General features: G+C 40.9%; 1 protein-coding gene across 2 annotated transcripts; it reads left to right on the top strand.

Annotated features, from left to right (window-relative positions):
• Nucleotides 1-5,110: 5,110 nt before the first annotated feature.
• nfe2l1a (nuclear factor, erythroid 2-like 1a) lies at nt 5,111-25,472 on the top strand. 2 transcript variants are annotated; one of them, XM_037792743.1, is made up of 9 exons: nt 5,111-5,219; nt 7,812-8,512; nt 9,533-9,718; nt 18,016-18,180; nt 19,735-19,803; nt 19,891-20,037; nt 20,166-20,337; nt 21,387-22,040; nt 22,810-25,472. In XM_037792743.1, exons 2-9 carry the CDS (start codon nt 8,231-8,233, stop codon nt 23,826-23,828), a joined length of 2,694 nt encoding a protein of 897 aa, XP_037648671.1. In that variant the 5' UTR covers nt 5,111-5,219; nt 7,812-8,230; the 3' UTR covers nt 23,829-25,472. The 2 variants fall into 2 exon arrangements, with proteins under 2 accessions (XP_037648671.1, XP_037648670.1); XM_037792742.1 differs by having other exon boundaries at nt 19,891-20,055.
• Nucleotides 25,473-25,994: the final 522 nt, after the last annotated feature.

Below are 25,994 nucleotides of genomic sequence, written 5' to 3'. Positions count from 1 at the left end.
TATTTTCTTTTTTTCTCGTAAAGTTATGACTTGATTCTCGTAATGTTACAACTTTTTTCTCGTAATATTATGACTTTATTCTGGAAATCTCAGATTTCTTTTCCCCTCAATGTGGCCCTAATACTCCGTAGTACATTTGCACTTGGGCCCTCACTGCATTAGACTTATATACTATATACTAAGACTATAAGCTGTGTTACCTTCATCACAATGCTCAAATGTTTTGCGGCTCCAGACAGATTTTTTCTTTTTTCTTTGCCTAAAATGGCTCTTTAGATAGTAAAGGTTGCTGACCCCTGCCTTAACCTAACTAAGTGGTCTTCTTGCCTGAACCTAACTGTGGACATTTGCGTGGCGTACAAATGGTATGCACAAAGCGGCGTACAAATGACATGCAAAAATGCGTACTGATGACACGCGGAATGTCCGTGTAATGTCGTGGTATTTATACCGTGGTATATAGTCTCACAGGAAGGCGTATATATATACGATCTTTTTCATCTTAATTTGAAAAGGATCATTTTTATCATCCATTTCAGGATTTTGTCACTAAAATCATCCAACAGCATTTGAAATAATGAACTCACCTCACTGGAAGACTCTTCATTTGATTTGTGATCCAATGACAGGTGTAGATGGACATACTTAGCAGAGCAGATGGAGGTGAAACAGTAACAGGCAGGACCAGAATCATGACATTCTTGTGGTATTAATTGAAGTAACCTGACTCTTCATTAACTGAATTCAAATTAATTCCTTTTTCATTTATTGTTTACGGAAAGTCTTTATTTATGTTGTGCATCGAAAAGTTACTGAAGTGCTTAAATGAGGTGAAGTTCGAAGGAAACGGGAGGTTTTATATGAAGAACAAATGGAATCAGCTCCTTTAATCTAAGACTCTTTGTTGAGCATACAGTAATAGAGAGTTGATACAGGACAAACAGGAGCAGATATGTGAAGGAAACGCATCCTCTGTTTTATGTGAATCATTTCAGTTACCACATTTCTAAGCCTGTATTTATCCAGAATAAAAAAAGCGTCCCATTCCAGTCCTCCACTGGTGCTCTTCCAGTGCTGGCAACTGGGAGAGGCTCCATAAATGAATAACTTTGCATTCACCCTTAATTCCTTTATAACTTAAATTCTTGTTACCATGAATAGCCGTTCACCAATAAAGTGTGTTGGTTGCCGTGCCAACACTTGTGGTAATTGCAGTTTGCAATTTTCTCCTTGTAATTTTCTCTGTTTTTAGCCATGCTAGCGGTGTGGCGCTATAGGGACGGCAGTGTTTGCACTTTGGCCCAAACTGAAATATCTCCAAAAATTTGTTACAGACATTTATGGTGCCCAGAGGAAGAAGAAGCCTACTGACATTACTGATCCTCTGACTTGTCCTCTAGCGACACCATTAGGTCAGCGTCTCCAACCATCCATTGAAATATTTCAACATCTACTACATGGATTGGCAAAATATTTCTAGCACGATCATCTGGTCATGTTATATAGCTATACTAAAGGAGATGTTCTGATACCATTTTTTCCTTCCCGATACCGATATAGAGTACCGATCCGATAAAAAAATATATATAGTTCATATTATTATTATTATTAGACAGCTGATTGCTACTGACCATGTATGGATAGTGGTCAGTAGTAGCCAGTGGCAGTCATGATACATCCAGGCTAAAGGCTACTGTTTTGGAGCGGGCGAAGAATTGATTTCCGGTTAAACAAGTAGATTTTTTTCGGGGTTAATAAATTATGGTAAGGGATCGGTGAATTGACTGCCGTAGTAGATGATACCCGATCCCAAATTTTGCCCAGTATCAGATGCATTTCCGATACTGGTATTGGTATCGGAACAACTCTATGTACTAACGTGCTAAACTAAGATAATGAACATGCTGAAAATGATCTGCTAATGATTAGCATGTTAGCATCCTGACATTAGCATTTAGCTCACAGCACCGCTGTGCCTATAAATACACAACCCAGAATAAAATGTTGGCATTGTGCATTTTTACAAATCACAGATAGCCTACGACGTTGAAATGCGACATTTCTGAACAAAAAATATTCATATCAACATTTCTATACATTGGTGTATATCAGTGTTAAAGTGTTTTAACTGCTCGTGGTGCTTTTGCCGTTTCCAAACTGCATTCTCAATTTAGGTTTAGGCAACAAAACTACTTGTTTAGATTTAGTAAAAGATCGTGTTTTGGCTTAAAGTGAGTACGCTACTTTTGGTTTCACACGGGACAGGAACACCGGTCTCCACCTCCTCCCACCGCAGACTTCCACGTAATTTGATTAAACGTATTTGTGATGCGTCAAATACAAACGTAATCTGGGAGAAAAAACATTCCCTCGAAACGACAAATCGACAAAGCGGTTTCGTTTTATGGGAACGTAACTTTTAGGAGACAAGGCTGAAATACAGCCTCACAGCATCGCTAGCATGGCTGAAGACTCTTAGTCTTTGTTAATTATCATTTATCTATTAAGTGTCTGAAAAGTCCACAATCACCACCAACTAAACCAGTATCAAAATGGGATTTAAACCTTCACCTCCATTCCATAAACGTCAACACATTAGACCACAGTGTTTACATGAAATAGGTGGTCCATCATTGTAATATATAGACATGATGTAGGACAGCTGTTCTTTGAAGAAAGATTAAAAAGAAGTCACCCTTGTGTTGTTCTCGTGAGCTAACAAACATTTAGAAAACACTATTATGTAAAAAGGGTTTGTTAGCAGTTTTATAGGAAATCATTTTGTACACTAAAAGCTGAGTGAAGGGATCTGACTAATTGTTGTTTGGACTGTGCATTGTATTGCTTTGGTTAAACCTATTTTTTCATGTGTGCATTTTTGATATTCATTTCATATTGTTGACAGCTGAAGACTTTGTTAGCATCAGGGCCCTGCAGAAACGAATTATGTTAGGTGGTTTCGATTTTCTTATTGTATATGTGCCATTGCAGTTTTGATATTTGCCTTGTATGATTATGTTTTAGACATTTAGCTGACGTACTTAACCAGAGCGAAGCACGGAACACGGCGTGTTATGGGACTTGAACATGTGACCTATCTGTTACGGCTCTCTATAGCCGCTGTGGTTTGGCCCTGCATCTGTAAACACAAGTCAGGAAAAAACACTTAAATCAGAGCATAAATAAATGCTTTTTGGTCCACTCTGTAACTCATAAGGATTCACTGAATTACTAGAATGTATAGGAGAATATTTCTGTATGACTAATTTAACAGGTAATGATTCTGAATGTTCCGTGTTGCCTTCCATTCAGCTAAATGTTTGAGTTTTGACTCACCAACACCATGTCTTTGATTGTTTTGCCAAAAGCTGGTAATTACATTTATTTAAAACATTTTTTCTAAATAAAACAAGAATGCTGTATTTTGTTTTGGTCCACACTATGAACTGTGCATGGTCTCTGTCCTCCTCCTCAGCAGCAAGACATTCTGCTCTGTGGAGGATTCACTGATCTGTTCAAACTGAGGTCACTTAGGTCACATGATGACACTAGAGCCAGTTCCTTTCGCTGAATGAAGACTGACATGCTGGGAATTCTGGGAATGAAAATGACGAGATTTATAAAGCAGCTACCTGCTGCTTCACTACTAAAATATCTGAAGGATTGAGGATTGGAGGGGTTACTGCCTCAACAGCAGGTGGTGCTCTCTCTCAGTCACACACACAGCAACAAACTCTGACATGCACACAAATCTCATTGAACAGCTGGTACAGTAACAATAGAATCTTTCTGCTCTTTCTCTCCTTCTGTCTTTTGCTTTCTGGAATCATTTTGATATCGCAAGAATGTCACATCAAATCAGATACCAGTCAGGGAAGAGGTATTATTAGCTTCATATAGTTAAAGTGTCAACAGTAAAAGGTGATTTCGCAGTAACATGTTCGCTATAGAAGACAGAACCTGCCAAAATCAAAAATAAATAAATGGATAAAGAAAGAAATACATAAAAACATAAATAAATACACACATTTAAAAAAAATGAAAAATAAATGTGAATATATTTATATAAATTAATAAAGAATAAATACATAAATAAATAAAAGGGGGAATTAAACAGTAAATAAATAAGGGAATTAATACAAAGATAAATAAAAAATAAGCAAGTTAAAACAGAAATATCAATGTATGTGACATTTTATCAATTAATTAATAGCTATATTATTTTTGCTAAATTTAAACCTGCAGTAGGCAGAATGTTTTTGGCATCATTGGGTAAAAATTCCATAATAACCTTTCAGCATTTTGTAATTCAAGTGTTCTGAGAGAAAACTAGAGATCTGCACCTCCTCGTGGCTCTGTTTTCAGGCTTTAGAAAATCTAGCCCGTGAAGGAAGACTTTGGCCAATCACAGGTCATTTCAGAGAGAGAGAGTGAGTTCCTATTGGCTATCCATTCAACGGAGGCAGCTGTCCATCACTCGCCAACTCCGATCAGACAGTCAAACTAGGCAGCGCTGATCAAATATGAATAAATATTTTGTTACTGTAATGCCTATTTCTCTCCTCAGATGTTCTCAGAAACATCTTGTAGTGTACTGTTTAGCTGTATAATAAGAAAGTGTTTGACCCGGCAGCCATGTTGAGAACAGTTGAGGAAATACCAAGCACCACCCACCAGCCGAAGCAAACTTTCTCATTTTACAGCTAAGCAGTACACAACAAGATGTTTCTGAAAACATCTGAGGAGAGTCAGAGACTGTCAGGATATAGTGTCCGTTTTATAAAAATATTTTTTTTAATCATATTTACTCCAATTCTACCCACTGCTGCTTTAACACAAACATAAATGAATACAAAATGTAATCAATTTATGTCACATTTTATCAACATTATCTACATTTATTTTTTATATTATTTTTGCTACATTTAATTACTTTTTTTTTTTTTTTTTTGGCAGGTTTTGTCCTCCATAGCGAACATTTTACTTGTAATGGAGTATTTTTACATGGTGATATTGGCACTTTCACTAGCATAGGGGGTGAATAAATACTTCCTGCACACACACACACACACACACACACACACACACACACACACAGGGAGGAGTTGTCTACGTCATCACTGGGTGTGTTTAACTAGGTCCTCTCTCCTCTCAGTGAGGCAGAACAGAAAGAAGCCGGGACGGTGAACCAGCAGCACACTGCTGGACTCTCTCTGCCGGTAAGACACGCTCATATTATTCTCTCAGTATTCTGAACTACAGTCAGCTGAATGAACTAACATTACTTTGTTATTAACCTAATAACCAACAGATCCGCTCCCCAAGGTGCTGTTTGTTCAGTAGCAGCTGATCTTAGTGGAATCACTACAATATCCCCGTAATGCTCCTATAATAATAATAATAATAATAATAATAATATATTATTACAATAGTCTGACTGTGTTTTTACTGTCAGTACGTTCGTTTTAGAAATATGTAGTGAAAACGTCGCGTGATTAATATTTTTCTGCGAAGCTTCCTGGTCATAAATGTGGAGTTACATGAGGTCAGTTTATCAGAGGGCGAGAGATGAAAACATTGTGTAACCTGTTGCTCATATTCACACCACGCAGAGAGCCAGGACACGTGATCACCACCACATAAATAATAATAGTGATAATATACAAGACAACATCAGGACACGTGATCATATAACGCTAATAATAATACTACAGGACAACATCAGGACACATAATAATAATAATATACAGTACAACATCAGGACACATTATCATATAATGATAATAATAATACTACAGGACAACATCAGGACACATGATCATATAATAATAATAATAATAATAATAATAATAATAATAAAATAGAGGACAATCAGCTGCTACACAGTGTATTAATGTTTACATTAGCTTAATATTAATGCAAGCTATGGGGCGTGTATGACAGTACTACTTTGTGATACTTGTATTTTCTTGAGTACTTTAATGTTATGCTACTTCTACTCCACTACAAAACATTGTACTTTTACTCCACTACACTTATCTGACAGCTGTAAATAGGGGAGAGCGGGGTCGGTCGGGACACTTTGGGACACCAAATAGAGTGCTAAAGGAATGGGTTTTTAGTTAGATGTCTGAAATAAGGTCTGCGGTTAACACAAGCTGAAGAGATTTTAACATTTTGTTCTACGACATAAAATACATAAGTAAATATCCCACTGGTGAATTTTGAAGCCTTTATGTGTCTTAAAAAAGGCGGTTGCTAACAAGTGTCTAAATGAGACTATTAAACGTCATCACGCCGACTTATCCTCCTTTACAGCCTCGTTGTTTATACTCGCGCTCACGCGACCGTGGTGTAGTTCGTTTATATCCTAACGTTAGCTTTTTACTTCTGGCGATTGCATTCACACTTCATAAATCATAAAGTGGTGTTCATTTGTGGAGATTATCTTGCTGAACAAAACGTGTCAGTATCATAAATGTTTGTTTGCCACAGAGCTGATTTTCTGCAATAATCCAAAACCCAACGGAACAATCCCATTGGCTGTTAGTTGAGGGAACCACGGAGATGATCACTTCCTGTTAGTGGAGGGAACCAGGGAGATGCTAACTTGCCCAATGATGCCAAAAACATTCTGCCTACTGCAGGTTTAACACTAATAGAATAAAACTTTACTGTCAAGCAAGATGAAAGATTGCCTTTGTCTATCTGACGGTTCATTAAAACACAACAACACTGACAGGAATAAAATACACTAAAGGAAAGCGGATGAAAACAACAACCGAAGAAAACAACAGAAACCGATTAAAGTGAAGTCTTTAAGAATTGAACAAGTCAGGGAGATAAATCACTTCTTATATGTAGCACCTAAATGTTACAATAGACTCTATTTCCTCCAGACCGTACAGTACAAGATTATACTTGACTACATCATGTATGAGAGGATAACAGTACACAACACTGAACTATAGAATATAGTTAGTCTTTATATATCTGGGTTTTAAGGTGGTGCTGAAAAGTTCCCGTCAGCTGTTCCACTGCAGCGTCTGTAAACAGGTTTGCATAGTATGAAGGGAGGGAGGAGACAGGGAGGGAGGAGGAAGGGAGGGAAAGGGATTTCCAGGCAAACACTGGCAATTACATCATGTGGCTACAGTGAGTAAGCAAGGCAGTGTGGGGCAGGCAGGTGGTTACCAAACCCTTTCTAGAAAGAGGTAGAAGTTTCTGACAGAGAGAGAGAGAGAGAGAGAGAGAGAGAGAGAGAGAGAGAGAGAGTGGTGATACCATAGTCTGTGAGCCTTATCTCCTCACACCTCCTGACTAACTGCTTCCTCTCTGCAGGTCAGGCTGCGCTGACAATGGAAGATTAGTTCTGATAACTTTAGTGTCGTTATTATTATCTCTAGTACAGCTGTCGTAGCAGAAGTTAGGGTTACTTTTTTTAACTATTATTGTGGTTATAACAAAGAGCACAATGATAGTTAATTGCAGCCCTATATACACAGTTCAAAACATTAAAGGAACAGTGTGTAACATTTCTATTATCAGAACTGCAATATAATAAGGGCTGTAAAAGTTAACCTGATAGTAACGCAAATTAGTTTTAACTTTTTTAATGCATTAACACAGTAAAACTTAGGGGTACTAAGTTGGTTGCAATCTGCAACCACACCTCTAGATGCCACTAAACCCAACACACTGTCCCTTTAAGTATATTAACATCACAAATGATATTTGCTCTAACTTGTGAAATATTTGACCTGTGTTGTCAGTCCTCTGCTCTGAAGTAAGCTGCTCTCTTACATTCGCAGGAAGAGACGTTCTTGGAGTTTCCATGAAGAGCGACAGGTTTTTGGATGAACCTGAGGAAGTTTCACCGTCAATCTTTGTTTTTAGATTTGGGGATTTAAGTTCCTTCTTCTACACTTGGACTCTGAGCAACTCAAACGGAGCAGTTGTGTGAAACTGTGTAGTGTCTTCTTCTTCTCTATCAGAGCAGTTTTACATTATAATTTAAAAGAGGAAACCCGGTTATTTTTAGAGTACCGAGGATATTTTTAAGACTTTTTTGTTGTTGGACCCAGAGGTTTTTTTTCGAGCCCCTCTCCTTCCACAGGGTGGTCAGCAGATCCTCTAGGGACTTGCCACTAAGACAGAGGAGACACTTGTTGTGGTGGTGACTGAGCTGACCTCTGGACACTTTGCACGTCCTCGGACGTACCAAAAGACCATGCTGTACCTAAAGAAATACTTCACAGAGGGCCTCATCCAGATGGCCATCCTGCTCAGCCTGGTTGGAGTGAGGGTTGATGTGGGACTGGAGCCTTACCTGCCTCCTTCCTTGCACGAGATGATCCTGGGTCCGACCTCGGTGCTGACCCAGACGCAGTTCCACAACCTCCGCAACCGCCTGGAGGACGGCCAAGACCTGCACCCCAAGAGTGTGGACCTGGACGGGTTCTTCACGGCACGAAGGCTGCTGGGCTTTGTCCGCTCTCTGGACAGACTACAGGTGGGAAAACATGTCTATTTCCATCTTTATCTACGTGGTCCCACTGACATGGAATAAGAACTATATGGTACTAAAGGTTATAGCATTTTAGCTGCTACAATGCAGTTTTTATTTAAAGGGAGCATATCATGATGAACTCTGGAGTTCCTACCAACCCACAAACTGTGAAATAAGACAACCCATTCAGTTTTTTGTGATCAGAAAACATGTGATTCAACAAGCCAATCAGATCTGGCTCCCCTTCCTATGACACATGCAGGCTCATTAGAATAGAGAGCCTAAGTCCCGCCCCTTCCGGTGGACCCCATGGGATCCTATTTTGGAAAAAATATGAACGGTAGTCAACAGAGAGAGACAAATGTTTTTTTAAATCACACATATGGTGTTTGTTCATTCAAAAGATAATTTTGCAAGTCAAGAAAGTCTCAGTTTGTTCTCGTATCATTTAGTTTAGTTAGTGAACTGTTGTCTCGCACAACATATGTTAGCAACACTAGCTAGCGCTAGCAAACTTATAAAGCTATGTTTCACACACAAATGTAACGTTATCTTAACGTGTTTTATTCAGCGACTCTTGCAAAATTATCTTTTAAATGTACAAACATCATATGTGTAATTCATGGAGAAATTCAAACGGGATTAAATAAATATTTGTCTTTTTTTCCGAAATAAGGTCGAAGGGGAGGGACTTCACCTCTCTATATATCGCCCACAGCCTGAGAACTACCTTTGAAAAGGTGCACCATGTTTTTCTCTCCAGCCAATCAGAGCAGACTGGGCTTTTTCAGGAGGGGGTTCTTAAAGAGACAGGCGCTAAAACGGAGCGTTTTAGACAGAGGGTTAATACAGGTATATTCAGACAGACAGGATGAGAAAAATAATGTGTTCTTTGAACATTAAAGTATGTAAACATGCTCTAGTAGATACCCCAAATACAAGTGTGAACCTGGAAATGAGTAGTATATGTCCCCTTTAACAGAGGCTCTTACAAATCTCCCCCCTTCATACCTTTCTCCACAGGTTCCTCAGGCAGAACTGGAGACATGGCTGGTGCAGCGGGAGCCAGATCCTCTCCCCATGGGACGTCCAGACCAGTCCTCCCCACTGGAGAGAGCACCTGCTGGGGTAGAACGAGACCGAACCGCCCCGCCTGTGGAATCCAGAGCTGGCCTCGGTACCCTGCAGGAAGAAGAGGAGGAGAAAGAGGTACAGCTGTTTCATTCACACTATTAAAAAACATTAAGGATTTGTGTTTTAGCTTGTTCTTTCGTCAGGATTGGAGCACTCGGTCAAGAATCTTCACCGTTCAGACAAGACTGAAACTGATACGACTATCTCCCATATTTAATAATATTTAATCAATATAGAAACCTTTACATATTGTAGCCTGCTAATGCAGTATAGTTTTAATTCCCACAAGAAGAAATATATATTTATGCAGAAAGGGTTATGTTGTAATTAGGGCCGTCAATCAATTAAAATATTTAATTGCAATCAATCACAAATTAATCACACATTTTTATTTGTTCAAAATGTACCTTAAAGGGAGATTTGTCAAGTATTTAATACTCTTATCAACATGGGAGTGGACAAATATGCTGCTTTATGCAAATGTATGTATATATTTATTATTGGAAATCAGTTAACGACACAAAACAATGACAGATATTGTCCAGAAACCCTCACAGGTACTGCATTTAGCATAAACAAATATGCTCAAATCAAAACATGGCAAACTGCAGCCCAACAGGCAACAACAGCTGTCAGTGTGTCAGTGTGCTGACTTGACTATGACTTGCCCCAAACTTCATGTGATTATCATAAAGTGGGCATGTCTGTAAAGGGGAGACTCGTGGGTACCCATAGAACCCATTTACATTCATATATCTGGAGGTCAGAGGTCAAGGGACCTCTTTGAAAATGGATATGACAGTTTTTCCCCGCCAAATTATAGCATAAGTTATTTAGCCTCCTTCGAGACAAGCTAGTATGACATGGTTGGTACCAATGGCTTCATTAGGTTTTCTAGTTTCATATGAGACCAGTATCTTCACTCTAGCTTTTAAACTGAGCCGCTAAAACCTAAAAATCACAAGTTACGTTAATGCGTTATTATCGTGTTAACTAAAACAGCCTTATTTATGATGTTACTATGTCAGAGGAGACTTCAGAGTTCAGTTCAGGTACAAGGGTTGACATGGTGACGTTTATTTCAGATCAGCACTCTCTGTTGACCTTTGTCCATGCCATAATAATCCTGTGGGATCGAGAGCAAAAGCCCTGATCATGCACAGTATGACGGGTTACACAACTGCTGCGAGAGCTTAAAGACAAAAGTTGTTGCCTTTAAGCTCATGAAAGTGTTTCCAGCCAGTTGGTCTAAAGGCTGGGGCAGGCTTGAAACAAACTAGTTTGTACTAACGTGTTGTAACGGCATTTCTACGTTTTTACTAGTTTACACATGCGGCCCGATTACAACTGGATCTGATTCTAAAATGTGAATCAGCTGCTCCGGGAAGTCATTTAGTTTCCACAGCCGGAATTCAAACACTCAAGAAGTCTGTTAGAAGACTACTGCCCTACCCAAGAGAAGCCACAGAAGTAGCAGTATAAATAGAGTTATAAATGATATAAATCAAATTACATTATGTGGACAACAGTGCTGTTTTTGTTTTGGCTGTCACTAAAACTGAGCGTCCTGTCATGTGATATGATGAGTCAGAGCTAGATGAGTCAGCACGAAACCTCAACGAACCACAGATGACCTCACCAGGAAAATGAAGCAATGCAGTCAGTGCAGTTGAAATACAGTAGGAACACCCTGCTGGAGAGAATACAGCTTTTAAATAAACACACATAAACAGGAACAGTAGCCTGGGAGTCACAGACCTTTTCCACACCTCAGTAACCTGGTAACTGCTGGGTGTATGCAGTAACCTCGTTCCTTCAAAACTGTATGCAAACATTAACAGAATAAGAACAGATTGCAATAAGTGTTCCACAGCTGAACAGTAAACTAATTCTAAAATGTAAGCACATTCATACAGTGTTAAAAAAACATGCTCTCTTACTGCTTAATTAGACCATTGTTGACCATTATTACACGGCATTGTTGAATACTCAATTATGATTGGTCAATCACAGTGTTCTATGGTCTGTTATTTCTTTATAGCAGACTGTTGCAATGTGTAACAGACCGTTGCTATGTATAACAAACTGTTGCTATGGGCGCAGTTCTGATATCGGACTGTGGCGGAAACAATTTTTGTGTCAAATTATTGATTTCTTCAGTAAAGTAGCCGTGTAATAAGCGGGACAATGTACAGCAAGCGGGTCATAGAGTGCTCCAGGGATGACGTATTTTTGTAGTCCAAACAGGAAGTGATCATCTTCCTAGTTCCATCCACTAACAGGAAGTGATCATCTCCCTGGTTCCCTCCACTAGCAGCCAATGGGATTGTTCCATTGGGTTTTGGATTATTGCAGAAAATAAGCTGTGGCAAACAAATGTTTATGATACTGACACGTATTGTTCAGCAAAAAAAAACTTGTTGGTGGGGAACAAAACAGAGCTAAAAGAGAGTGAATACTGGACTGTTATTTGTCAAGTGACCAGAAGCACAACTCTAAATTAATGCTAATGTTGCTACATGTCTGCTCAGTGTATATCAAGGCATGAACGACTATATAAGGATGACATGTCAGTGTTGTTCTTAGAGCTTTTTCTGCTGCCCTGAAGAGGCCAAAAATAAATAATTTATACTGCTTTAAAAGGCACCTAAAGTATCTGTTCATGTCCGGTGTAAAGTGCAAAGGTGTGTCCGTGTTTTAAACAAGATACATTATCTTAATCAGTGTGCTTTAGAGGTGCTGGTAGGGAGCAAGGTGGTTGTTTTCCATCAGCTTCTAGTTTTTATGCTAAATCTCATCTAAAGAAAGTGAATATGGGTATTTTCTAAAATGTTAACTATTTCTTTAAGTCAGATACGATAGGTAAGGAGAATCATCAACTGATCTGGGTGGCAGCACTGGCTTCATGTTCTGGCCTGCATGAACTTATGCTGTGGGCTTCATCTATTAATGGCAACACTCAGGCGTGCTTGGTCAAGCTCTGGCCCATAAGACAGACTGAAGCACATACAATACCTGGCTGTCAGATCCTTCACCTCAGACACAGACATGTTGAAACTGAAAATAATCTGTAGAGCACATCATGCACTAGTTGAAGGGGCCACTCTGGCCCCTGAGGCTTACAGTTCACAGAGTTGAGCAGAAATCTTTTCTAATGACTGAAACAGGATTTATACTTCACCGTTAGGGGGCTGGGCAGGAATTATGCAACCCAGTCGGAAAGAAAAAAAATGTTGGCATTGTACCGTATGTTTCTGTAAACCATGGGATATGTTGAATGTTGACATTTCTGAACCAAAAAAATATTTCATGAATATATTTCATAGTAGTCTTGTATCATGCTTGCAGAAACGCACAATGCCACTTGGTTAACGTTGTGAAACGATTAGTTGGGTTTGGACAACAAAACTACTTGGTTAAGGTCAGAAAAAACATCATTTGTTTGTGGTCAAATAACGTAACCACGTAACGTAACTACTGTAAATAAACAGCAGCCGCCCTTAGCGGACTTTCTTACATAACGTTACGTAACAAGCGTAATGTAAGAACCGTAACAACCATAAATGAACAACAACTGCCCTTTGTGGACTTTCTTACGTAACATTACGTAACTAGCATAGTGTAACAACCGTAACAGCCTAACCACCATAAATAAACAACAACCGCTTTTAGCGGACTTTCTAACGTAACATTACGTAACTATCATAGTGTAACAACTGTTACAGCCTAAGTACCATAAATAAACAACAGCCGCCCTTAGCAGACTTTCTAACGTAACATTACGTAACTAGCATAACTTAACAACCGTAACAGCCTAACTACCATAAATAAACATTAACGCCCTTAGCGGACTTTCTTACATAACATTATGTAAATAGCATAGTGTAACAATCGTAACAGCCTAACTACCATAAATAAACAACAGCCGCCCTTAGCGGACTTTCTTATGTAACATTACGTAACTGGCATAGTGTAACAATTGTAACAGCCTAACTACCATAAATAAACAACAACCGCCCTTAGCAGACTTTCTTACGTAACTAGCATAACGTAACAACTGTAACAGCCTAACCACCATAAATAAACAACAACCGCCCTTAGCGGACTTTCTCAAGTAACGTTACGCAACTAGCACAACGTAACAAGTGTAAAGTCAACGTTTAGTTTTGGTTTCAAACAGGACACGAACAGTCTCCTGGGTGAAAGTCCTGTGTTTGTTTCAAGTTCCATCACTTTATGTGGAATCACACAAACAACACTGTGACAAAACAAAACTCTCAAAGCCTCCATAACACACACTCAGACACACCACAGACGCCAGTGCTAACAAAGTGGACAATATATAAATAGCCCACAGATTGACCAATCTGGACACACACACACACACACACACACACACACACACGCACACACACACACACACACACACACACACATTTACATTACAAACTTGATATAACACATAGAGATCTAATTACATGCCGGACTGCCTCTTTCTCTTCTTCAAACTGGAAGTGAATATAACATTGTTTATGAATGCTCCTCGTGTATCAAATGGCACGCGAACGCACAAACACACACACACACACACACACACGTACACACACAGACTCACACAGCACTTTATTAGCTTGTGACCGACTGGCTTGTTTTGAAACCTGATCGCTGGACTATTGCGTCCTGACACACATCCCCCAGTTTTGCAATCCCTCCTGTTTACTGCATCAACACACACACACACACACACACACACACACACACGCAAAGAGCCAGAGGCATGCATGAAAACAAATGTACACGAATGCATGAGGTGCTAACTTGTGCTTCCCTCTACTGCAGGAGAGTGTAAATGCACAGTGTGTAATGATGGACCTGTACATATTAAAAGTTGTGTTGTTATGTAAAAGCTATGTCTAGTAGTATGTCAATGGAAAAATAATCCTAGACAAACGGGTTCCGCCCTATCAGCTACATAACATATATACTAATATTAGCTGAAAACGATTTTATTACGAGCTTAAGTCGTTTCACAGTGTTCTGGTTTGACTATAAAAGCATGTAGCTTGCATCCATGCTGCTCTGTAGCAGGATTGTAACATAAAAACATCTGTACCTAACATACATTGTTACTCTGTAGCAAAACTTTAATCACAGCAATGTAGACGGTCACTGCTTGAATACTCTTATCTGATAGGCCACAGAATGCGCATTAAATCCATTTAATATACACATACACTGACCATGTAGTAGTAGTAGTAGTAGTATTAGTAGTAGTAGTAGTAGTATGGTATCTAGATTATCCGAAACTTGGTCAGTGGCCCTACGCTTCAAACTATGACGCTCTCGGTTTCCTTTAGCATCAATTTAGGACGTGTCACGGTCGGCGGGTCAGCTCCGCTCATTACGTACATCGTGTCTTTTCAAAATAAACTTACATGTTCACAGTAATCGTACGTGTCCACAGGGGCGTTTTTTATCGCGAGGGGACGCGACGTTTCCCAACATTGGACGCTTGGTATGCTGTCCCTAGAAACAAGGCACTCGGCTCCTGATTGGACGAACGCTCTCCCGCCGTTGGCTGCTGCTCCCAGCTTTCAAACCGGAACCAGTATGGAGGCTCGTTTGGAAACTTTCTTCTCTTATTTCACGTAAATAGTTCACTGAAATGTGTTTCTGAAAACATTTGAGGCGAGAAATAATCCATGCAGTTGCTGAATCTGTCTTTATTTTGGATCGACAACGTTTATTTTAAAAGATCCTCGGGAGTTTCGAGAGGCGGCGAGTCGCGTCAGACGCCCGTGATTTACATAAAGTAGACGAGCCCTCAACTTTATGCAAATGAGGAGCGGGCGTCGTGACGCCTAGTCTCTGGAATCGTGACGCCACTCTACCAGAATGCATTGCGTGGCTGCTTACACAGCCAATGAATGGGGGGCGTGGAAAGCACGGAGCCTGTGGACACGTACCATAACAGTTTCCACTCGTGACATTATATGGTTTCTTTTCAAAATAAACTTCCAATGTAGGTTTACTTATTTTTTAGTTTTACTTACGCAAAAAAACTACTTGGTTAGGTTTAGTTAAAGTAAGGGTTAAAATAAGTAGGCTTGTTACATGACTGGCGTTAAGTACGGAACTTACGTAGCGAAACTAAAATAAAATAAGTCAACGTTGACTTGGTTTCACACGAAACATGAACAGCTGTCTCCTGGGTGAAAGTCCTGTGTTTAATTGACTCGTCCAACCTCCCCAGCCACCCGCCCTGAGTGGACTTTCTCGCTCATACAGACGCCAAAGGGTGCATCAGTATCAGACAGCAAGGGGCACTGACCAAGCGTTGGTATTTGACGAGTTGGGAGAACAGGTTTGTTTTCCTCCCAGAATCTGTGACATCTTTTGAGATGTCACTATTAAAATGCACTTGACTTGTCTGAGGTTACTGCTGTACATTTTTCATGTGACTCCTTAGTTCCTGGGGCTCTCAATTTCACTCGTGTAGTAAAGTAAGGGATATGTGCCCAGGCCTGACCCATTTATGTTCAAAACTACATACGTGTCCTTGCTGGCCAGCTGTTGAGGGTCTCTGGGTTTGTCTGTAAGCCCCCAGCCAGGTCAGCAGAATGTTAAAGCTATTCTGAGCCTGGCTGTCTGTCTCTGGGTAAACAGGAGCCTTTACGTTCTGTTAGTCTGGTAGTATGGAAGAAGACAGTACACTAACTCCAGTGGTTCACATGGCGATGCCTTTACCGCTACACCATTTGTTTCTGTTAAATCTCTGTGACATAAAGGTAAAATAGAGTCAAACCAAGAATGCTTTTTCTGTGCTGTAACCGTATGTGCCCGGGTGTATCTTTACATCAAATACTTGGTAAAACATATTTTTCCAACAGATCCAACACGTTCTCCTTACAACTTAAATATATATATATATATATATATATATACACTACACTATAACTTAAATACCACCCACTAAAATGTGATCATATATTTTGGCTTGATCAAGTCTACCTAGTCTTAATCAAGTCTCAACATGTCCCATGAGGCCTACCCGCTGCCGTGTTGTTGAAGCATTATGGGATCTGTAGTTGAATACTAATAAAATAACTGTTGTGACAAGAGTAGCGCAAGGTATAGCAAGGTCCTGGGTTCAAAACCCAGTAGAACCAGTACTTTATATTTGCTGGGTGCAGAGCTTATTACAGCAATTAATCGCTAAACATTTTTGGAAGTACGCTTATTCGCTTTCTTGATGAGAGTTAAACCAAAGTTATACTTTCCATGTTGGCGAGGGTCCACATGTAAGAAGTAAAGAGTACGGTCTCGACCTGCTCTATATGAAAAGCGTATCAGCGTATGAAAACCTGCATTCTCTCTACCAGCCAGCAGGGGGCGACTCCTCTGGTTGTATAGAAGTCATTGAGAAAATGAGCCTACTTCTCACTTGATTTATTACCTCAGTAAACATTGTAAACATGAGTTTATGGTCTCAATCGCTAGTTCCAAGTCTTCTTCAATACAGCATGATGTTCATTTAGTAAATTGTGGTCCCATTTAGAGTCAAATAGACCATAAAGCAGGGGATGCTTTAAGGCGGGGCTACCTTGGGATTGACAGGTCGCTACCACAGCATTGTCCGGTCTGGGAGTTGTCCGTGTTCATCACTGTTAATAATTATAACATTTTGGTCACGTGAAAATGTCCTATTCAGCATTCGGTTGTACTTAGCTCCTCCCTCTCGTGTCACTTTTGGTTGCAAAAAAAACAATATGGCAACGGCCAAAATGCCAAACTTGAAGCTTCAAAACCGTAGTCCACAAACCACTGGGTGATGTCAATGTGACTACGTCAACTTACAGTTATATACAGTCTGTGGTACAAACAGAACTACTACGCGTCCGTGGTGTTCACAGCAGTCTGTGCACGTGTTCGTTTGATAGTGTAGCTGAGGCTTTTCATGGGAAGATTGACGCCACGCTCATATCTGTAAAAACATTTTACGGTTGGATTATGTACTGGACTATTTCTTGGCCAAGACTAGTTGCCAGGCAACCAGCAGGTACCGGTGCAAGTTACTGGTGGTAATATGTTAATTTTGTGTTAACATCTTGTTCTGTTGTCCCAAAGTTAAAATCAATGAATGCTGTTTTAAAGTCATATATCATGAAACTGAACCATGTTGTGGTTATCACATGTGCTTTACATGCAGAGGGTTCTGAGATGGAAACCCAGTGTAACCAGTGTGTTACTGTCTATAGAGACCGTACAGTACTCACCATGAGGTGTTCAGGCACTTTGGAGAGTTTTCAGAGACCCTGTGGTGTAATGGCTGCTCTCACTACATTGTTCTTCCTTTTCGTCTCTGCAACCAGGAAGGAACGCATCATGTACTTCATCACAGCGGTGCTCTGGAGGAGAGAAGAGAGGAAGAGGAGGAGGAGGAAGACCTGGGCAAGAGCACAGATGGAAGAGGAAGACTAGGAGGTTCCCAACGCCGTACTGACAACAGGGAGCTAACTCAGAATGAAGTAGACCAGGTAAGACATAGAAAGAATCTGATTCATTATCATTTCATCATGATAATAAAATGCTACCATATTTCATGTTTCCTCCTTTGAAGATTTTAATATTCAGGAAGATACTTGAAATCTGAGTCACCCCGAACAGCATGATGTTGGCCTGTTGGGCTAACGCTTTGGTCCAGTTTAAAATATTACAAAACTACTGGATGGAGCATTTAGGGGGATCTACCGGTAGAAATGTAATATAATATTAATAACTATGTTTTCATTAGTGCATAATCACCTGAAAATAAAGAATTGTCGTGTTTTTGTTATCTTAGAATGAGTTGTTTATATCTACATACGGAGCCGGCCCCAGAACGGACAAACCAAACGCTGGCTCTAGATAAGGACATTCGCGTTTTCACATTTTTGCATCATCCACCGTAACTCTCCGACACTCTTGGCAAACGGGAGAAGTTTCAGTTGGTTGCAATCTGAAGCCTCACCGCTAGATGCCGCCAAATCCTACACACTGCCCCTTTAAGGCTCGGTTATGAGGATGTGAGGATAACGATGGGATCGGCCGTCACCCCCAATGAAAATTGCAACAGGAAGTCTTAATATTAGATTTCAGCTAAGCAGTAAATAGTGACTGATTTAAAGAGTCCTGTATCAGTAGAACGTGCCTGACATACTGTATATTCTGTAAACCGATGTGAGTGTCGGGTAAGGTGACCAGAGCGCCTGTCATGCTTGGAATCTGAGCTGAATGCTTCATCTATAAATGCTGGCTTGCTGCTTAGCTCAGCAGAATAGGCAAGGCAAGGCAAGGCAAGGCAAGGCAGCTTTATTTGTATAGCATATTTCAGCAATTCAAAGTGCTTTACACAAACATTCACGAACATTGTGACAAAGTGCAAAAGAACATTGCGACATAATTAAAACAGTCATAAAAACGTTAAAGATTAGAAAATAAAAACAAGCAAAAAAAAAAAGCTAGAATAGAAACTAATATAGTATAAAGTGTAACACACAAGAGTAAAAGATATAGTGCAGTACAAGAAAGGAAAGCACGGGAGACTAACTTTAGCAGCTGCATCCCAGGGTGCTTTCTAACACGTAACATGCACAGATGTGTGTGTGTGTGTGTGTATGTGACATATGAAAGATGACAGGAAACTGAAAGTGAGGAAAATTTGCTTATTTGACATACTGTCTTTCATAGAGGCATTTAAAAAGATCAAATATGGGGTTGTGTATGTTGTAGTGCTGTTGTTGGTTTTTAGGGCCGATCTTCAGAGAAACCTACAAGATGTTTCTGAGAACATCTAAGGAAAGAAATAGGCATTACAGTAACAGAATATTGATTCATATTTGATCAGCGCTGCCTAGTTTGACAGTTTGTTCGGAGTTGGCGAGTGAACAGCCAATAGGAACGCTCTCTCTCTGAAATGACCTGTGATTGATCAAAGTCTCCCGTCACGGGGCTAGACTTTCTAAAGCCTGAAAGCTTTAAGTGAAACGCAACTCAATTTTAATGTCTGCTTTTCTCTCTAAACCATCTTCCTCTTTTCTCTCTATTTTCAGACTTCTTTGTCCCTCCAGGAGTGTTTGAGGCTGTTGGAGGAAACCTTTCCCTTAACAGAAGAACAACAGGTACCACCTCTTCTCTTCTCTTCTCTTATGTTCGTTCTGTTGTGTCCTTCCTTCTTGATCCTAGAACAGCTCTTTCTTGTCCCTCAGTTGTGTGATGTTACCGGTAGAAGGGGAGATCTGGAGCGTCAGCCATCAGGCAGGGAACCCCTGCTGTCCCCTATCATCCCCACCGGTAACCCTTCCTCAGACCTGGAGCTCCACTGGCAGGACCTGCTGGCCATCATGGAGCCTGAGGTGACTGGGAGGATGAAAGTAGATGAATTTACATTTGGCAAAATAGAATAAGATGAAATGACAACGATGAGTATGCAAAGATACAATAAATCTAAACCTTTTTTTTTTTTTTAATCCTCCTTCTCCAGAACACAGATGTTGACATGATGACTTCATTTGACCACACCCAGAACTCAAGAGCTGCCGGGACCCTTCAGGGTGTCGGGTCTGAAACTCTACACCAAAACTGTAACAACCATGACAACAGCGTAACGGAGGCTGATCAGGAGGTCTTTTTAATGGAGACTCCCCCGCAGCACGGTAAGTCATTTCAGAAGTCGACGTCTGTTGAAAATGTAGTTTTTGGCAAGAAACTTGAGCAGCAGCAATATAAAATAGATATTAGAGAGGGAATTATGACCTGTTTAACTTCCAAACAAAAACCAGTATGCAAACGGTAATAAAAGAGTGGATGTTGAAGTACATGGGATTTATTGTTTTTAGGGCTGTCAAAGTTAACGCCATAATAACGTGTTAACTCAAATGCGTTTTAACGCCACTAACTTCTTTAACACATTAATGCAACTTGCAATTTTTAGGTTGTAGCGGCTCAGTTTTAAAGCTAGAGTGAAGATACTGGTATCATATGTAACTACTGGTATCATATGTAAAACCTAATGAATCCATTGGTGAAGGAGGTTAAATAACGCTCCAAAAACTACACTAAATTTTGGCGTGGAAAACTGTCCTGGCCATTTTCAAAGGGATCCCTTGACCTCTGACCTCCAGATATGTGAATGTAAATGGGTTCTATGGGTACCCACAAGTCTCCCCTTTACAGACATGCCCACTTTATGATAATCACATGCAGTTTTGGGGCAAGTCATAGTCAAGTCAGCACACTGACACACTGACAGCTGTTGTTGCTTGTTGGGCTGCAGTTTGCCATGTGAGCATATTTATGTTAAATGCAGTACCTGTGAGGATTTCTGGACAATATTTGTCATTGTTTAGTGTTATTAATTGATTTACAATAATAAATATATACACATACATTTGCATAAAGCAGCGAATTTTGCCCATTCCCATGATGATAAGAGTATTAAATACTTGACAAATCTCCCTTTAAGGTACAATTTGAACAGATAAAAAATGTGCGATTAATTTGCAATTAATTGTGATTAACTATGGACAATCATGCAATTAATCATGATTTAAAATTTAAATCAATTTATCAGCCCTAGTTATGACAAACTTAAAACCGTTAAATAAGGTTCTGAAATAATCATAAAACCATAAAAATCTTGTTCCGTGAATGACTGCGCTAAAAGCTGTTGCCTATCCTATAATTCTTAACATTTTGTCTCTAGGTTTGTTGGATCTTCCAAGGCAGTCGGAGCTAGAGCCGGCCCTGCTTCCACTCATCCCCAGTGCACAGTTGGACGACCACAGTTCAGCCTTCAACACGAGGGACACTAGTGTGAATCTTCCTGACAACACACACCTGCTCGCAAAAGACCCGTCAGAAGATTTCTGCATGGGACTAAATGCGGAAGATAACTCGAGCACCTTTAACTTAAATCTGCTAACGCAAAGTCTTGTGGACACCATGGAGGGCAGTCCCAGTTCACAGTATGCTCACCCCCCTGAAACCCCCCCTACCTTCGATGTTAGCTTTCATTCGCGTGACTTGACACCTTACAGTTTCACCCCATCTCCGGAGGGGAATGGTATGACCCGAGACCTTCTGACATCTCCCTCCAGTGTCTTTCTGGTCGACGAGGAAGAGGAGGATGTCGATGATGAAGATGGCCTCCCTAGCCCACTCAGTGACCTCTTAGAGGATGCTGTCATCTTGGATGAGATGAGATTGTTGGACCTGGCTCTGGAGGAAGGGTTCAGTCCCGAGATGGCAGCCAAGCTGGAAGAGGAGGGTTTCCTCGACAGTGGAACAGCCCGACAGGAAACGGACAGAGATGATGACCACTCAGGCTCCAGCATGGCGGTCACAGAGAATCAGCAAGGTAATTAACCGCCTTACCATTCCTTCCTCTTTCTTTTAGAGGGTTAGAAATGGGGGACAGGGGATGTTAAGGGGGAGATAGCAGGTCAACAGTAGACGTCACATTGAAGTTGTGTACATCATCTGAAAGCTGGGAACCTGACGATGAATTTGAGATGCAGCTCAGCACTGTGTTCTGGTCATTAATCAGAAATAAACATTCATTTGAACTGAATTAATTAATTAAAGTAAATTGTGAAACTGTATAAGAGCGTATGACATTATGATAGAAGTATATGATGACCATTCCCATGAACTATTATGTCTCATAAGTTGTAGCAATTTTTGGTTTGATACCATTTGTTACAGATTTGGTGGTAAATTTAACAATTTTTTTTACCACTCAAGAATTGATCAAAATGATCAAGAATCCCTCCAAAATACCACATTAAGACACCAAGACCTTGAGGAACACCATAGAAAAAGCCATGCTGTGATTTGGTATCAAAAACTTTTGACATTTGGAGATTTCTACAAGAATTTAATTTTTCATCGATTGGATGGCGAGCACTTCTGATCTGTAAACTGCTCAGAAACCCCCTTATTGTCAATCTAGCTAGGAAAGCCATCCATCCTCTGAATACTCTAGGTCTGTAGTTTGTGGTTGTAAAGTTTCATGAGGCTGTGATTATCGTAGAGGAAATGTGGCTACTTCCTGCAGTCAAAACAGTTTTTTTTTTACTATAAAACTGTAGAACTTACCTTGACCTTTCCTTGTTTCCTCCTCCTAGACGGCCAGCACGAGGCAGACTCAGACTCTGGTCTTTCTCTGGACTTCAGCCACAGCCCTGCTTCCCCATGTGCTTCTGAGGCCTCCTCTTATTCCTCTTCCTCAACTTCCTCTTCATCTTGTGTGTCGGCTGTGGGTAGTCCCTTCTGTGAGGACGAGGATGAGGACGAGGACGAGGACGAGGACGAAGAGGCTGAGGAAGGGTTAGTTTGTTTGGATATGGACGTGGAGCTGACCATAAAGCAGGAGGAGCTGGAAGAGGAGGAGATGGGTGCAGTAGGAGGAGGGTACCCGGAAGATGTGAAGAAACCCTTCCCTCCCAACTATGGCGATCACAAGCTGTATAACGGCTTTCCTTGGCTGGAGAATATCGGCCACGACCACACGTACAACCAACCCCGGTCATCCGCCTCCTCTCCATCCCTGGGCAAGATGCCCGCCAAGCACACCAAATCCTCCGTGCGACATGACAACGCCAAACCTTACCACCGTTCCTCTTCCAGACACATCTCCGAGACCAAAATGTGGGGCCGGGATGAGCGGCGAGCGCGAACCCGGAAGATCCCTTTCTCCAACGAGCTGATCGTTAATCTGCCGGTGGAGGAGTTTAACGACCTCCTGGACAATTACAAACTCAGCAGCGAGCAGCTCGCGCTCGTCAGGGACATACGACGCCGCGGTAAGAACAAAATAGCCGCCCAGAACTGCCGGAAGAGGAAGCTGGACGTGTTGGTGGAACTGGGAGACAGCGTGTCAGGTTTGAGACGGTACCGTTCGCGGCTGCTCCGAGAGAAACAGGAAGCCCTGAGGAACCTGCAGGAAATGAAGCGTCGACTGGACACGCTGTACCAGGATGTCTTTTCCACGCTGAGGGACGAGGAGGGGATGCCGTTGGATGCCGCTGAGTACCTGCTTCATTTCGAGTCCAATGATAGCGTCACGGTAGCTTCGCGCCAACAAGAGGCGGCGCTGCTGCCACCGACAAAACCCAGCAAGAAACAGAGGGACAAGAAGAAGTGAAAAGGTGGACAAGCAAAGCCATATTCTGGCTTCAGGAGGGAGTATGATCTGACCACAAATACAAACAGGGAATCCTGATGCGGTGGTGAATGAAGAAACTTTATCTGGGGTCAGTGGAAGGTGCTGAAAGGTACCAGGAAATATCCCTGACAGTCATGTTTTTGTTTAAAGACATTTCTACACTGGAAAAGGACTCAAGTTCAACTATTGTTGAGCGCAAGTAACTCTGAGGTACATCTAGGCTACCGACAGATGACCTGGGACCAGCACTTTAAAATACTAGTTCAATGCCTACGCACAACCCTGCTTGAAAATGCTGAGTCGAACGATACAACAGACTAATAGCACGCCGGATCCTGGCCGTCAGCTGATACAGCCGAACAATCGCAGACACCACGATGCCTGTGGGCCTCTGAGGAAGGGTTGCCAGAAAGCAGGAAGGGAAGTCGTGATCGTACCCCCCTATGAGCTGGTCGGGGTGCATCTCACTCAAAGACAATCAGTAGGCTCAAGACACGGGGGGTCATGGGGATCAAACCTGTGTATGTAGAGTTGTTCCGATACCGATATCAGCATCCGAAATGTGTCCGATACTGCCCAAAATTTGGTGTCGAGGAAAATGTCAGCCATTTGGAAATATTTCATAGGGAAAAATCCAACAAGTAAAACGGCGATATGTTCAGTATGTGAGGCGTCCGTTTGGAGGGCTGGCAGTACCCTAGTAGGTTGTATGAATATCACACCCTAATACAGGACAAATGAGCAAACAGGCTGTCCACTGAGGAGACAGCTAAGAGAATGCGGAATTGTTATTTATTCCTAGCTTCATTACCTCCGCCAAGGCCGAAAGGCCTAGGAAGGGTACATGGGTACAACAATACAAGTTGTTAATGTTTCAAGATTTGGTATGTCAAATGCCCCAAATACACATGGATGTACCTTTAATTAATACTGTTAAAAAGGACAGCTTTGGCCTACAAAGAGCAGTAACTCTGGATTCCAACACTCTCCAAACTCAGGGCTGATTTCTGAATTGTTTCAAGCTAGGATGTCACCCTCTGCTGGTTGTGCACGTAGCTGAGTGAGACACACACTGTATAGAGAGATTCGGATGAATCTATTAGTACAAAGGAATTAAACATGGTTTGATGCTAAGAATGATATATTTACACATCTGACCTAAATATACATTATTCTGAGTTGTAGTTGAGAGTCTTCTGTTCCAATAGTTCTGATTAAGTCATGCAGCTAATAAATGATTGTGTTACTGGCAAAGCAAATTTAGAATTTCTCAGGAATGAGCGCAGTCAGAAGAACACGCTACTACTGTGTAGTCAGACCTCAAACAAACACATTTTGTAATGTTGCTGGATTCTTTTTAAGCAAGAAATAGTCGGCGTTCAGTGTTTCACATAGTATCACACTCCTCATATTAGAATACTGTAAAAGATGCAGTGGAATGAAACACTGTCTGCCTTCTTTCATGCTTAGTATCTCCACCACTGATGGAACAAGCTTTTATTAATTGTTTGTTTGCTGTTTAAGTGTTTTACATTTTGTGCTTGCTGGTATTCAAGGACATGGGACCTTGCTTTCTGTAATATTAAAAAAAAACTAAAAATAAATTGTATTTTTTTTGAGTCAGATGTTTTTGAGTCTCCGGTGTCGACACAGTCACAATAGCAGATATCAGGGCTGTGAGGTGTAGCCATTTGTGGACACTCACTCACTATCAGCAGTCCTTTATAGTGATGGGAATTTCAGCTCTTTTTAGTGAGCCACATCATTTGGCTCAGCTCACCAAGAAGAGCCGGCTCTTTCGGCTCCCAAACGGCTCTTCATTTTACCACCTGTGCCTTTTATATTTCAGCCAAATTTAGCGCTGTTTTGACCTATGATTAGTATGTGTGGACATATATCACTTAAATTATTCAATATAATTATACTAAATCTTATAATTTCCAGAAAACCATAATTTACATGCTGCTTCGTTTCAGCGCGCCGCACACCCCCGCCCCTCCCTGCTAAATGGTATGATCCATGTCTGTCATCACCTGATTTGTCACACGGATGTCAATAACACAACATTCAGTCACAGTCAGTGCATGGAGTGCCTGTGGCACGGAGAATATCATCCTATCATTCTGCCTTGAATTATTAAAAAAA

The sequence above is a fragment of the Sebastes umbrosus genome, chromosome 14 (genome assembly GCF_015220745.1).
Source record: "Sebastes umbrosus isolate fSebUmb1 chromosome 14, fSebUmb1.pri, whole genome shotgun sequence".
In the NCBI taxonomy this organism is placed as follows: Eukaryota; Metazoa; Chordata; class Actinopteri; order Perciformes; family Sebastidae; genus Sebastes; species Sebastes umbrosus.
The sequence above is the reverse complement of the archived record's forward strand: the minus strand, read 5'-3'. Positions and strand labels throughout refer to the sequence as shown.